The sequence below is a fragment of the Panthera pardus genome, unplaced genomic scaffold, assembly GCF_024362965.1.
Source record: "Panthera pardus isolate Hobbes unplaced genomic scaffold, ASM2436296v1 HiC_scaffold_8, whole genome shotgun sequence".
Taxonomy (NCBI): Eukaryota; Metazoa; Chordata; class Mammalia; order Carnivora; family Felidae; genus Panthera; species Panthera pardus.
Window position 1 is genome coordinate 17,861,615 of NW_026527013.1, and position 13,583 is coordinate 17,875,197.

At 50.6% G+C, this 13,583-nt stretch overlaps 1 protein-coding gene and 1 long non-coding RNA gene across 11 annotated transcripts in view; one reads left to right on the top strand and one right to left on the bottom strand.

Moving 5' to 3' along the window:
* The first annotated feature begins 4,097 nt into the window (after positions 1-4,097).
* Positions 4,098-4,581, top strand: LOC109247996 (uncharacterized). Its single transcript, XR_002071898.2, has 2 exons — positions 4,098-4,199; positions 4,365-4,581. It is a non-coding gene; the product is annotated as an uncharacterized LOC109247996 (long non-coding RNA).
* A 7,349-nt stretch (positions 4,582-11,930) lies between these two features.
* PFKFB4 (6-phosphofructo-2-kinase/fructose-2,6-biphosphatase 4) overlaps positions 11,931-13,583 on the bottom strand; it is a 33,490-nt gene continuing 31,837 nt past the window's right edge. For 8 of the 10 annotated variants that reach the window (XM_019416716.2, XM_019416723.2, XM_019416718.2 and 5 more), the window contains one exon: positions 11,931-12,947. In XM_019416716.2, coding sequence (XP_019272261.1) covers positions 12,888-12,947 — 60 coding nt within the window. In that variant the 3' untranslated portion in view covers positions 11,931-12,887. The remainder of the gene's footprint in view (positions 12,948-13,583) is intronic. The other 2 variants (XM_019416715.2, XM_019416714.2) reach the window with 2 other exon arrangements.

The window sequence follows — 13,583 nt, forward strand, 5'->3', positions numbered from 1 at the left end:
TGTAAACAACAGTTCTGCCCACTGGGAAGTCCAAGATCAGGCTGCCGCCAGATTCTATGGCTGATGAGAGTTTCCTGGTTCACAGATGATTGTCCTTTCCCTTTGTTTTCACTTGGCAGAAGGGCCCAGGGACCTCTCTGGGGCCTCTTTTATAAGGGCACTAACCCCCATTCATGAGGGCTCCACCCTCAAGATCTCATCACCTCCCAAAGGCCCCACCTCCAAATACCATCACCTTGAGGTTAGAATTTCAACATATGAATTTTACGAGGACACAAGTGTTCAATCTATAGTGAGCATTTTTTTACCCAGGGTTTCTGACCTGCCTCCCACCTGCACCGGGCACATCTAGTACATTATACTCAAGGCAGAAAACATGAAAGGTCACGCTAACGGGGCCCTGGAGCCAGGGCATACATCCTGTGCACCACATCATGTGTTTCTCACCTGAGGACAGACTGAGACCTGAGAGGGCAACCTGGGGTGTCCTCAGTGCAGTTCCCCAGGCCAGCATGTGAGAGGAGGGAGGAGAGGGCTTGGCCACCACCTGGCCAGGAAGGGGTCCGGGCTCAGCACACGGGGCAGAAGCTGACTATCCCTGGTTAGAATGAGGAGCCCTCCCCGTCCTGCCGCGCTGCCTCTGCCCCCTCAGCAGCACGGCCTGAAGCTGGACACAGCCCAGGTCCCCCTTCCCCATGCACAACAGACACCACATGCTCACTTCCACGTCACTGTCCAGCTGTCCTCTGACCCCCCACCCCATTCCACTCCCTGGGTGTCCAGCCTCTGCCTCCCACAGACTTGTCTCTCTTCAAACCCAGTCCTTATCCCCAGCAAACTCCCAAGAGTTGTCCTTTCTTACCTCCTATCACTTGTCTTTGGCTTTCCTGCTCTGACACCTCCCCCCATTTCTTCTAGGTGCCTTTCCCCTGGCCTCATCCTCCCTGACATTTTCAGGATTGGGATCCCCGTGCTTGCTCATCCTCCCACACGTCACAGACAAACGTGTGAAACCTTCATGGTGGAGGATGGTGGCGGCTCCATGACCCACCCAGAGCTGTGCATGGATAGGAGGGGCTGGAGGCCAGGAACACCCAGTGGCTGGGAAACCACAGCCATGCATCTGACAGGCATATGCCCATGGTGGGGGCAGAGGACACCAAGCCTGTGAAGCTGGGAAATGGTAACTTCCACAGCTGCCCAGGGAAATCAGCCTCTCCAAAGCAGAAATCAAACTCCCTGTGCCAAACATGAGGGTCTCAACAAGATTGAGTGTCCTCCATCAGCAAAACTAAAAGGCAACCAATGGAATGGGAGAAGATATTTGCAAATGGCATATCAGATAAAGGGTTAGTATCCGAAATCCATAAAGGACTTATCAAACTCCACACCCAAAAAACAAATAATCCAGTGAAGAAATGGGCAGAAGACATGAATAGACACTTCTCCAAAGAAGACATCCAGATGGCTGACACATGAAAAAATGCTCTACATCACTCATCATCAGGGAAATACAAATCAAAACCACAATAAGATACCGCCTCACACCTGTCAGAATGGCTAACATTAACAACTCAGTCAACAACAGATGTTGGCGAGGATGTGGAGAGAGAGAATCTCTTTTGCATTGTTGGTGGGAATGCAAACTGGTGCAGCCACTCTGGAAAACAGGAGGGAGGTTCCTCAAAAAACTAAAAATAGAACCACCCTAACGACCCAGCAATTGCACTACTAGGTATTTACCCAAGGGATAGAGGTATGCTGTTTCGAAGGGACACATGCACCCCTATGTTTATAGCAGCACTATCAACAACAGCCAAAGTATGGAAAGAGCCCAGATGTCCATCGATGGATGAATGGATAAAGAAGATGTGGTATATATATACAATGGAGTATTACTCGGCAATCAAAAAGAATGAAATCTTGCCATTTGCAACAATGTGGATGGAACTGGAGGGTATTATGCTAAGCAAAATTAGTCAGAGAAAGACAAATATCATAGGACTTCATTCATATGTGGGTGGAATTTAAGATACAAAACAGATTATCATAAGGGAAGGGAAGCAAAAATTATATCAAAACAGGGAGAGGGACAAAACATAAGAGACTCTTAAATATAGAGAACAAACTAAGGGTTGCTGGAGGCATTGTGGGTGGGGGGATGGGCTAAATGGGCAAGAGGCATTAAGGAAGACACTTGTTGGGATGAGCACTGGGTGTTATACATAGGGGATGAAACACTGGAATCTACTCCTGAAATCATTATTGCACTATATGCTAACTAACTTGGATGTAAATTTAAAAATTTAAAAACTAAAAAGAAAAAAAGATTGAGGGTCCTCCAATGACACTCTTGATCTCAGGGTCATGAGTTCAAGCCCCACCTTGGGTGTAGAGTTTACATTAAAAAAAAAAAAAGTTCCAAGTTCAGTCCCAGCAACAAATGGGGCTCTTCGTGCTTCCTGGCTCTGCAGACACCACACACATTTCCCACCCCTCCCTCAACCTTTATATTCCAGTTGAAATACCACCTCCTCCAGGAAGCCTCCCAAGATGTCAAGTCTGAGTTAGGGCTCCCCTCTGTGACTCCCCCCGCCCAACACAAACAACCCCCTGGGTCATGTGGGTGTCTTCTGCTACTCTGGGGCTCTATGAGGCTGGGCTAGTGTCTGTCTTCTGTATCCAGCACAAGGGCCATGCATGCACATAGTAGGTGCCAGATAATTGAAAAAGGAAAGACAAGCTCCCCTTCAGCCCACTGGCCTCTTTCCCCTGAGTCCCCCTCTTTCAGGGCCATAGTGCTCAGAAACGGAGACTTATCTAGGTGGCCACAGGAGTGAGTGACTTCAGAGATCCCTCTGGTGGACAGATTACAGGAACTGAAACTGGAGGTTTGGGGACCAATACGTGGCTAAGGGATGGTCCCACACCAGGTACCGGTAACCCTTCCCCACTTTGCCCCTGTAGGCCTGTGGACTGAAAGGTCTCCTGATGTTAGCCCCTGGTGCTGCCCCGACCTAAGTGGCCACTTGAACCTGTCTATAGCTCTGTAAATGGCCCCTGTATTGAGCGCTGACCTCAAATGCCCAGCCCCCAGTGTGTGGCCAACGTGTAGTGGCAATTCTGCATGGGGAGCACCCAGTGATGCCCAGAAAGCCCAGTCCCTGACAGGGGGTGGGCGCAACCTGTCAGCCCAGGCCTGAGACTCTGGGCCAGGAGAGGTGAGTGCTGTGAAAAAAAAAAAAAAAAAAAAAAAAGACGGGGCGGGGTGGGGGGGTGGTGCAGGCTCGCCTGGGTGGCTCAGTCGGTTAAGCGTCCGACTTTGGCTTAGGTCTTGACCTCACGGTTCGGTTCGGTTTGTGAGTTCGAGCCCTGAGTCAGGCTCTGCTGACAGCTCAGAGCTTGGAGTCTGCTTCCGATTCTGTCTCCCTCTCTCTTTTGCCCCTCCTCTGCTCTCTCTCTCTCTCTCACACAAAAATAAACATTAAAAAATTAGAACAAAACAAAACAAAAATCACGGGCCCCAAATGACGTCCCTCAGACCAAGTTCCCAAACCAGGCCTTGATACCCGATCAAATTGCAGTTTCAACCTCTCCCAGAAATGTAGTCTTAACCGGTCAGTCAGGAATTTTTCAATCAGCGCCACTGAGTCGGCCTCTTGCTCCTCTCCCACCCCTCAAAGAAAGATGGGGTCGTCTGCATGATAAGACACCTTGCTTCGCCCCCCCAGAAAGAGGCCAGGTCTGGAACATCCTTTTCTTTTGCTAATAACCTTCCTGCTCCCACCCTCCTTCTATAGAAACCTTCCGTCTTGTCCCACTCCTCAGAGCTCCCCTCCACGGGTAAGATGAGATGCTGCCCACTTCAGGAATCACTTAAGAAAGCCAATTAGATCTTTAAAATTTACTCAGTCGAATTTTTGTTAATTAGCAATGCTGAAGTAGAGGCCCCTGCCATTCCTCTTCACCCAGCACCTGGGCCCCTTTCTTCCACTTGAGAAGGCAGAAATGCCAGAGACTCACTGGCTCGCTGTCCTTCGCCCCAGGGCAAGGGCCTTTGTCCAGGCCCAGCCAATCAGAACCCTCCCAGGAGTTCGCTGGGGGGCTGGCTGCCACGTCTGGACAACAGAGAGCCTCCTTCGAGGCTCAGGGCTCGAAGTGTCTGGGCTATATGAGGATCCTGCAGTGTCTGGGCTATGGTGAGGATCCTGCGGTGGCGGTGGTGGTGGCTTGCTCAGCAGGCCAGAGCAGGACGGAGGTTTGGGCTGGAAACGAGCTGTCCGGCTCTGAGTCTTGTCCTCCGGCCCCCTCGGTGGCTCTGGAAGCTACACAAGTTCCTTTTCACAAATTCTGTTTCTGATTAGGTCGGGCAGAGACCGTTTCCTGCAAGTGATAGAGATGTTGTCACCAGGAATGGCAGAAGGTGCTGCGGGGAAATAGAGGTGGGTCCGGACTGGACATTTGTCTGGTAGGAGCTGAAGGCGGTGGAAATCCAGCTAGGATGAAGGGAAAGGCTCTAGCGAACCTGGCAGCCTGAAGCCACCGCTGGGGGTGTGGTATAATAAAAAATACGTGTTCTTAGTCCCTGCTTCCTGGCACCGGAGTTCCTAAAAACACTTGGATTTGCTGTCTTTCGTATGCTAATAAGACTCCCGGCCAGGGAAAGCCAAACCCTTTAGAAAGGTTCTGGATGGGGGCAGGTCACCATAAAGACCAAGCCATGAATAGAGGGTAGGAACTTTCAGCCCAAGCCGGGGAGGTGGGGGGTGGAGATTCACTTCTATCAACCAGAGGCCAATGTTTTTTTTTTTTTTATAATCAACACCAGCAATATCAAATTTTCTTTCCTTTCAAATATAAAGTTTTAGGGGCGCCTGGGTGGCTCGGTTGGTTAAGCGTCTCTTCATTTGGCTCTTGACTCTTGGTTTCAGCTCAGGTCATGATCTCGCAGTTTGTGAGTTCAAGCCCTGTGTCGGGCTCTGTGCTGACAGTGCAGAGCCAGCTCTCGGGATTTCTCTCTCTCTCTCTCTCTCTCTCTCTGCCCCTCCCCGGCTTGCTCTCTAAATAAATAAACAAACAAACATAAATTTTTTTTTTAAATAAAGTTTTAAAGTCAAAACATTATTTTAAAAATTCTAATCCAAGTATTTTATGATCTATGTAACTTGGTTTCTAGGGTTTTTGAAGGCAAGGTCTCCCAGTACCCCACTTCTACACTTGTCCTTAAACTTGCAAAGGCCGGTGATTTAATTAATGGTGCTTCTGTAATGAAACCTCCGTAAAACCCCCTACATAGTGGAGTTCTGGGAGTTCCCAGATTAGTGAACGCACTGATGTGCTAGGAAGGCAATAGCCCTGGTTATCCTGGAAACTCCACACCACCCTCTCCCTCTCCCCAGTACCTCATTCCATACATCTGTTCCATTTGGTGGTTCCTGAATTGCATCCTTTTTAAATGCAAATAAAGTGTTTCCCTGAGTTCTAGGAGTCATTCCAGCGAGTTATTGAATTTGAGGAGGGGGCTTAGACCTGATTTATAGCCAGTTGATCAGAAGTTATGGGTGGCCCTCTTGGGACTTGGGACCAGCACCTGAAGTAGGGTCAGTCTTGTGGGACTGAGCCCTTAACCTGTGGGGTCTGCACTAATTCAAGAGTTGGTGTCCAAATTGGATTGAATTGTTGGACACCTAGTTGGTGTGGGAGAATCAGAGAATTAGTTATTGGTGTGAAAAACCCCACAAAATTTAGTGTCCCAAGTGGCATCAGAAAACAAGACACCACAGGTAGCCCCTCAGGTGAGGAATCCATTGATACTCGGGCTTTGGAAGGCCAAGGGCTTCACCTTAAAACATGAAGGGCCTGAGAAATGCACTGACTGCTGCCAGGTGGTTGCTTTTAACAGCATCCAAGCAGCTTAAAGAGAACAACAGGGTCAGATTCCCAGCTGCTGTGTGTCCAAGCACAAATGGAAAACTTTCTCCGGGCGCCTGGGGGGTGCTCAGTCGGTTAAGCGTTCAAGTCATGATCTCATGGTTCATGAGTTCGAGCCCTGTGTCAGGTTCTCTGCTGTCAACACAGAGCCCGCTTCAAATCCTCTGTCTCCCTCTCTCTCTGCCCCACCCCTGCTCAGGCTCACGCGCACTCTCTCTCTCTCTCTCTCAAAAATAAATAAACATTTACATTAAAGTTTTTTTTTTAAACTTTCTCTGCTTTGCAAAGGAGTCTCCTATCTCTTGCCGCCATGGGGCTGAGACAGCCCATTATCAAACCCATAGGCAGATTCTACGGCTTCCAGATGAAATGCTGAGGGAATTCACAGCCTCCCTAAATCTTTAATGTGAAAGTCAGGCACTGCTCAGGACAGAGCACCGAGAGTGTGCAGCGACACTGGGAAATACTTCGCAGGCCCACATCCACTGGCCTTACCTTCCTTGACCCACGAGCATCACCTGACACAGCGGGGCACTCCCAGCTCCCCCACGCTCCCCACACTGCTCCTTCTCACACCGTCTGCTGGCTCTTCATGTCACGCTCGTAATGTGGGGTCCCTAGGGCTTGGTCCTCAGGTGCCATTTCTTCTCTATTTATATTCCCCTTGAGAGCTCATCCAGTGTCACGGCTCTAAGCACCGTCTACACACTGATGATGTCATTTCTTATCTCCAGCCCAGGCCTCAACTCCAGACTTCAAGATCCAACTCCTGTCACACCTCCACTTAGATATCCAGCTGGCATTTAATCTGAATGCGCCTTCAGCCGAACTGCCCCATGCAGACTTTCGTATGTCCACAGTGGTGACCCCACCCCTGGGCACCACGTCTTTCTCATAGGCCTTCATCCACATCAGCAGCCAATCTTGGCTCTACCTTCACAATTTAGGCAGAATCTGACTACTTCTCAGCAGCCCCAATGCCAGCATCAAGGTCTCTCACCCGGATTGTCACAGTGGCTCCAGACAGGTCTCTTGACCTCCACTCTGCCCCACTGAAGTCTATTCTAGAGGCGGCAGCAGCCAGAGGGACCCTTTAAAAATGTTCATTGATGGGGTGCCTGGGTGGCCTCAGTCGGTTAAGCATCCGACTTCGGCTCAGGTCATGATCTCGCGGTCTGTGAGTTCGAGCCCCGCGTCGGGCTCTGTGCTGACAGCTCAGAGCCTGGAGCCTGCTTCGGATTCTGTCTCCCTCTCTCTCTGCCCCTCCCTTGCTCATGCTCTGTCTCTCTCTTTCTCTCAAAAATAAATAAACATTAAAAAAAAAAAAGTTCATCGGATCAAGTCACTTGGCCCAAAGGCCTTCATGGGCCTCCTATTTCCAAGGCCCCATATCACCTGTACCCCATGACCTCTGACCTGGCCTTCCTCTTCTTCACTCTGGCTTCTGCAGCCATCCACTCCATGGCTTCATCCAGGCCTTTTGGCCACCTTCTCAGTGAGGCCTACTTACACGCCCTCCCACACCCTCTCCTCTGTCCCAGCGCCCTGGGAGGAATTACATCCTTATGTATTTCTGTACTGTGTCTCCCACGGCAGTTCTGTGACAGCAGGAGTTTGCCTGTCGGGCTTACTGCTCTGTCTCCACAGCTTAGCCCACAGTAGGCACTTCACCTGTTAACAAATTACACAGGATGAAGATCTATGAATGAACTCAGAGGAAACATTATTGTTTGCAAGGGGAAGCCAACTCTTCTCCTTCCCCTCTTCCCAAACTCCTCAATAACCCCAGTGCCTTAAACTAAAGATGCATTCCAGTGGGGTGCCGGGTGGGCTCAGTCGGTGGAGCATGTGACTCTTGATCTCAGGGCCGTGTGTTCGAACTCCAAATTGGGTACAGAGATTACTGAATGATAAAATACTAAGGAAAAAATAATAAAACATTAAAAAAAAAAAAGATGGATTCCAGCATGTCTGGAGATCTTATTACAAAGTAAAATGCAGAGGGGAAGGCTTATATATCAAAGGAACTGTAAGACTTTTGTTAACTTACCTTCGTGACAATGTGGAGAATATGTGCGAGGAAAGATTGAGGTCCTAGACCCAGGAGATAAGAACCTAAGTTTAGATTGGGCTGAATTTATTGATACAGGTGCACTGGACAGAAATTTTGGATTCAGTGTGCTGGCTTAAGCCACTAAGGCTTGTTCTGTGTGTCTATCTGGCTGGCTGGAAGACAGCAGAGTCTCCCTAAATGCAACAGAGATGTCCAAAGCCCCCTGGTATAATGTAGAAGAAAGAATCCAAAACCTTAGGAAGATTCATTCATTCACTGAAATCCAATGTTGGGCTGAGTTCATCAGACAACTCACTCAGAGATACTCCCTTTACCATCATTTAGAAGTTCACTGCCAAGGACATCATCTTTGAAAAGTGATGCTATTTCTATATAAGGTCACATTGTGAAGTACAAGGCTTAGGTCTTCAGTGTATGAATTGTTTTGTGGGGGGACACAATTCAACCTTTACTTAACAAGCACCGTAGTCACTGTCCTCCATGGGTCAGGGATTCTGACTGGAGACACCGTAATTGAGATGACTCCTTGATTTCAATGCAGATACCAGGACCCTGGGCACTGAGAGGCAAGTAGCAGCCTTGAGCTGCCAGAGGAGAGAGAGGTACAGAGACCATGACATGCAGGAGACTTAGTGGTCATCTGAATGGCCTGGCCTGAAAGGATCTTTGCCAGGATCACCAGGCCCCTAGGACCAAAACCGACAGGGAGGCCCATAGAGTCCTCCTTGATGTGTGTAATAGAAGGACCAGAGGTCAGACCAACAGAGACCTGCCTGCAACAGAGAGGATTTTTTTTCTCCAACGTTCTAGGTAAAATCAGTTCATAAACTCAGGGGTCCCTGAAGGAAGTAGGGTGGGTGCCCTTTAAGGAAGGAGGGCCCTGTGCAAATGTTACTGGTTCATGCTGGCACTTTCTTCACAGTCCTTCCCAAAGGGACTTGTGGCCATTAACTAGGGTGTGGCTGACATTAGTTCTAATCTACCCCAAAGCCATGTTTCTTTTCTTTTCTTTTCTCTTTCTTTTTTTCCTTTTCTTTTACTTTTGAGAGTGAGAGAGAGAAGGGGAGGGGCAGAGAAAGGGAGATAGAGAATCCCAAGCAGGTTCTGCGCTGTCGGCGAAGAGCCCGACTTGGGGCTTGGTCTCACAAACTGTGAGATCATGACCTGTGCTGAAATCAAGAGTCGATGTTTAACCCACTGAGCCACGTAGGTGCCCCCATTTTCTTTTTTTTAAAGTAATCTCTATGCTCCATGTGGAGCTTGAACTCATGACCCCAAGGTCAAGAGCAATATGCTCCCCATCTTTCACTTTTAATAGTTTTGTTCAGTGGTGCCGGATGGCTCAGTCAGTTAAGCAGCTAACTCTTGATTTCAGTTTAGGTCATGATCTCACAATTTGTGAGATCAGGACCTACATGAGCTTTGCACTGACAGCACAGAGCCTGCTTGGGATTCTCTTTCTCTCCCTCTCTCTCTCTCTGCCCCTCCTCCACTCACGCTCTCTGTCTCCCTCTCAAAATAAATAAATAAATAAATAAATAAATGAATAAATTACTTAAAGAAAAAAGGTTCTGCTCAAACAACAATGCGCCCAGCCCCACACATGATTGGTTTAAGCCATACATGCCAACACTCCCCTTTGCTGATAATTGTATTTTAATTTATTAATATATAGTATATTATTATATTATAAATATAATTCAAATATTGCCAAAACCTGTATCTTTGCAACATTTCTTTCTATCCAAATACGCTTGATCTTAACATCCAATCATGGTCATTGTTTTCTAGCAATCCAAACTGCTACAAAATTTTTCAACATGACAATATATAATTGCTCTTTCTAGGTTGTGGTAGAACATTGGACCCGAAGAAAAATTCTCATAGTGTTAAATCTCATTCCTTCTGCTGTTGCTTTGTTGCTAAAAATCTTTAACACCTTCTTCCAAAAGTGCTGAGGCCTCTCAGGTCAGGTGTCCACCCAGGAACTCAGTGCCCAGAGACAGGGTGAGGACCATCAAGCTGTCTCCTAATTTCACCTGCCAGGAGGACCGTTGCAGCTGGAATCCCTCTGAACTCGGGGATGATGCCCAGGGGGTTTTGTCATCCATCATGACACAGCTGGGTAAGGCACAGCCATAGCCACTGGCAACACCAAACCACTCAGAAACAGCCCAGCCACAGCCACCTCCAACCTGACACACCGAGAGAGGTGCAGATGGGCACCCAGCCATGTCCAGCCCCATCATGTCCACTGAAGAGCAGCCCTGCCCTCCCAACAGCCCAGCCCCAGGGCGAGAGGTATGGAAAGTCCAGTGATTTTCTGGGGCACAAGAAAGGGAAAACCCTGCCCCTCATCTCATCTTCCCCAATCCAGAGGTAGGTGACAAAGAAAACACAACAGAACTAGCCAACACGCCCCCACCCACAGCCTCGTGCAGACCTTCCGTCCATCCTCCATCCAGCCCCTGGTTCCCCTCTCCAGGGATGCCGACATTTGAGATCAATAATTTCCCCTCATTGGTGCTCTGCTCCAAATGCCCCCTCACACATCTGCTTCCTGCTCAGGGATGAGCACCCAGAACCCTAGGTTGGCCCAGAGAAAACTCGGCCCTGTCCCTGCCCATGTGCACCAGGCCCAGGGCACACTCCAGGGCAAGACAGTTTCCTCTCCAGAGAGGGGTAGGCATGGAGGTGGGAGCTGGACCAAGGACCCCAACACAGACCTACGAGAGACTACAACATGGGAGTGTGCAGAGCCAGCCGGAAATACCTCACAAATGGAGAGATGGTCACAAGATACAACCTTAGATTCTTATATATTTTATTTTTTTTTTAAGTAAGCTCTAGGCCCAACATGGGGCTCGAACTCACGGCCCCGAGATACAGCTGCACACTGTACCAACTGAGCCAGCCAGGTGCCCAATTTTTTAAGAAAAAGTATTTATTGCAAAGAATGCTAGACACAGTGTAATGTGTGGCTGAGATCCAACAACCTCCATTCTGAAAAGAACGGGAAAGTGTCTTCAACACAAGCACATCCACCATCATGGACAGAACCAGTGGTCAACCCAGTGGGTTGCTGACCATGCAGAGACCACTCCAGGGCACAGGCAGAGAGGAAAGGCCCCAACCCACACCATGCCCCCAGGCTTCCTTCTGCCTTATCCCAGGCCTTGTCAGCTCCTGACTGCCCTCTGGGCACAGAGAAAAGGCCTCGCTGGTCATGCCTCAGCCAGTTCGAGGTCCTGGCGAAGTGGGGACATCCAGACGTAGGTGCCACCAACAAAAGAGTACCACTATGGCCAAAAAGTGAGTGTGTCCAAGTGACCGAGTCACCCAAGACTCTGGGGACACAGAAACAAAGGCTGTGGTCCTCATGTCCCAAAGGCAGTGGCATGGTCCCCTGGTCCTGAGTCTAGGGCTTGGGGCTCTGGCAGGAGGTAAGTCCAGAAGATCCTGCCCCAGCCCTCCACCGTGTCTGTCCACAGCCACTGCAGCACCCAAGGCTGACAGACTGCCAGCTGGGGCAGGGACATGAACTTCCCTCAGGGACAGGTGGCACCTGCAGGCTGCAAAGCCCCGGAAGGCTGGGAAAGGTGGGTTGTTCTGCCAAGGAAGGTTCCGGGTACAAGGTGGGCTTGGGATCCTGGGTCCTGTGGACGGTGGGGCGTCCGACTACAGGTCCAGACACCTCCTCACCCAGGCTTGCGACTTGCTGGGCAGGTCTCCTGCTCAGCTATAAAATGGAGCCCAAACCCACTGCCCAGCCTGCCTCTCTGGACTCAAAAGAACTCAGGGGCGTGACAGATGGTAGCCTTCTGAGATCGTTTTCTGCCAGGCTCCCATACACGTGAATCAAAAGCTACGATATGGCTGAGAAAATCCTCCCCTGGACGGGTACCTCAGGAGCCCGCCCTTTCTCCGGCTCAGTCCCACGGGCAGAGGTCAATGAATGCCAGGACAGGCTTATTTTTCTCTGAATCGTTCACAGCAAATGCACGTCTCGGCCACCGGGGTACACTCCTGTGTGGACACAGGCGGCAACAGGCAAGAGGTAGCCTAGCAGGCAGGGCCAGGAGGGGAGGGGGACGGCAGCCCCTCCCTCAAGCACCTGGGTGTACACTGGGAAGAACTCACACAACCACCCTGTCTTTACGTGCTTTCCCTGTGCAGCAGGTGGGCAGGGGTGGCCTTGGCCATCAGCTCTCGCCAATGTTCCAGTGTGTGCGCAGTTGAGAAGCGGTGACCACAAAGGCTGTGTTCCCTGTGTGTTCTGTACATCATGTCGTGGTGAAGTGAGCACACTGCTCATACGAGTGGCCTAGCCAGTGGAGGTACCTGCCTTGGTGGCTCTACGGGTCCTGGCAGGGCAGGATGGGAAGGGCTCTTTCTCACCCAAGGCAGTGGAGCTCAGGCTGCCATGAAGACCTTGCCTCAGGCTCAGGAAGTGGCCACAGAGGAGACGGCGGAGCCCCTGCAGGGGTCCCCGGTCCACCTCAGACAGCTCGGCCTGGTGGGATCGTCACAGCAAGTGCTTTCTGTTCACATGTTTAGGGTCTCACACTTCACAAAGCCAACCGACCGGTGAGAGGACACCTCACAGCTGCAACAGAAGGACCGGGTTGCTAGGAAACGTCTCACCAGCCCAGGGCAGACGCAGTCTGGCCAAATGATTCTTAGCAGCAGGTCAGGCACCACGTATAACCCTGTCGCCATTAACAAGGAAGCAGGTGGGCTGTGCGGGGGCTCTGGGTGCCACCAACCAGGTGTGGCGTTGAGGATGATCCAGCATAGAAACTGTCACATGGAGCAGGGGCCTGTAATGATCTCATCTGCAGAGATCAGTACCTGCCTGGGGGTCGCAGTGGATGAGACATGGTCACTGGTGAGCAGGGACCGTGACGAGGGCTTCCTCTGGAGGCCTCGAGATATCTACATTCTGCAAAACAAACAACACAGAAGATTCACGCTGTGGTGAGAATAGACAGACATCCACTGTCCTGCTGCCTACTTTCCTCATCACTGTGCACCTCTGGGTTCACATACTCACTCCCCAGGAGCCCTGGCTGCAGGACTCCGTTTCCCAAATTTCCCTAAGAGCAAGGGCCCAAGAGCCTCTCAACATATGGTGGGCGGACGAACACAAGTGTTCAAAGGCAGGGGTGGAAGATGCCCCCAGTTCCTGCTTGCTCCTTGCACACAGGCCGGGCATCACCCAAAGTAAGGCTATCTCCACCTCCTGCCCCAGGCCTGAGTCAACCAGGAGGAAACAGCTGGCTTGCATCCTCGCCAGTGGGGGGCAGGGAAGGGAACCGGCTCCTGGGGGCGACCTCCTCCTGGCTCGAAGTGTCGGTGGACAGGTGTCAGATGTAGCCCCAGCAGCTTGTGGAAATCTCGTAGTCTGTGGCGTGCTTTGTCCTCTCAGACCTGGGGTGGGGCACTCTGGACCTCCTGAAGCCCTCGGCTACAGATGGGCCCTGTCAAACCACAAAGTCCACTTCCTTCCACAGCTTGCTGGGCTGTGGCCTAAGGGATTGAGAGCCTGACACCTTCCTCAGCTCCCTGAGATGGTCCT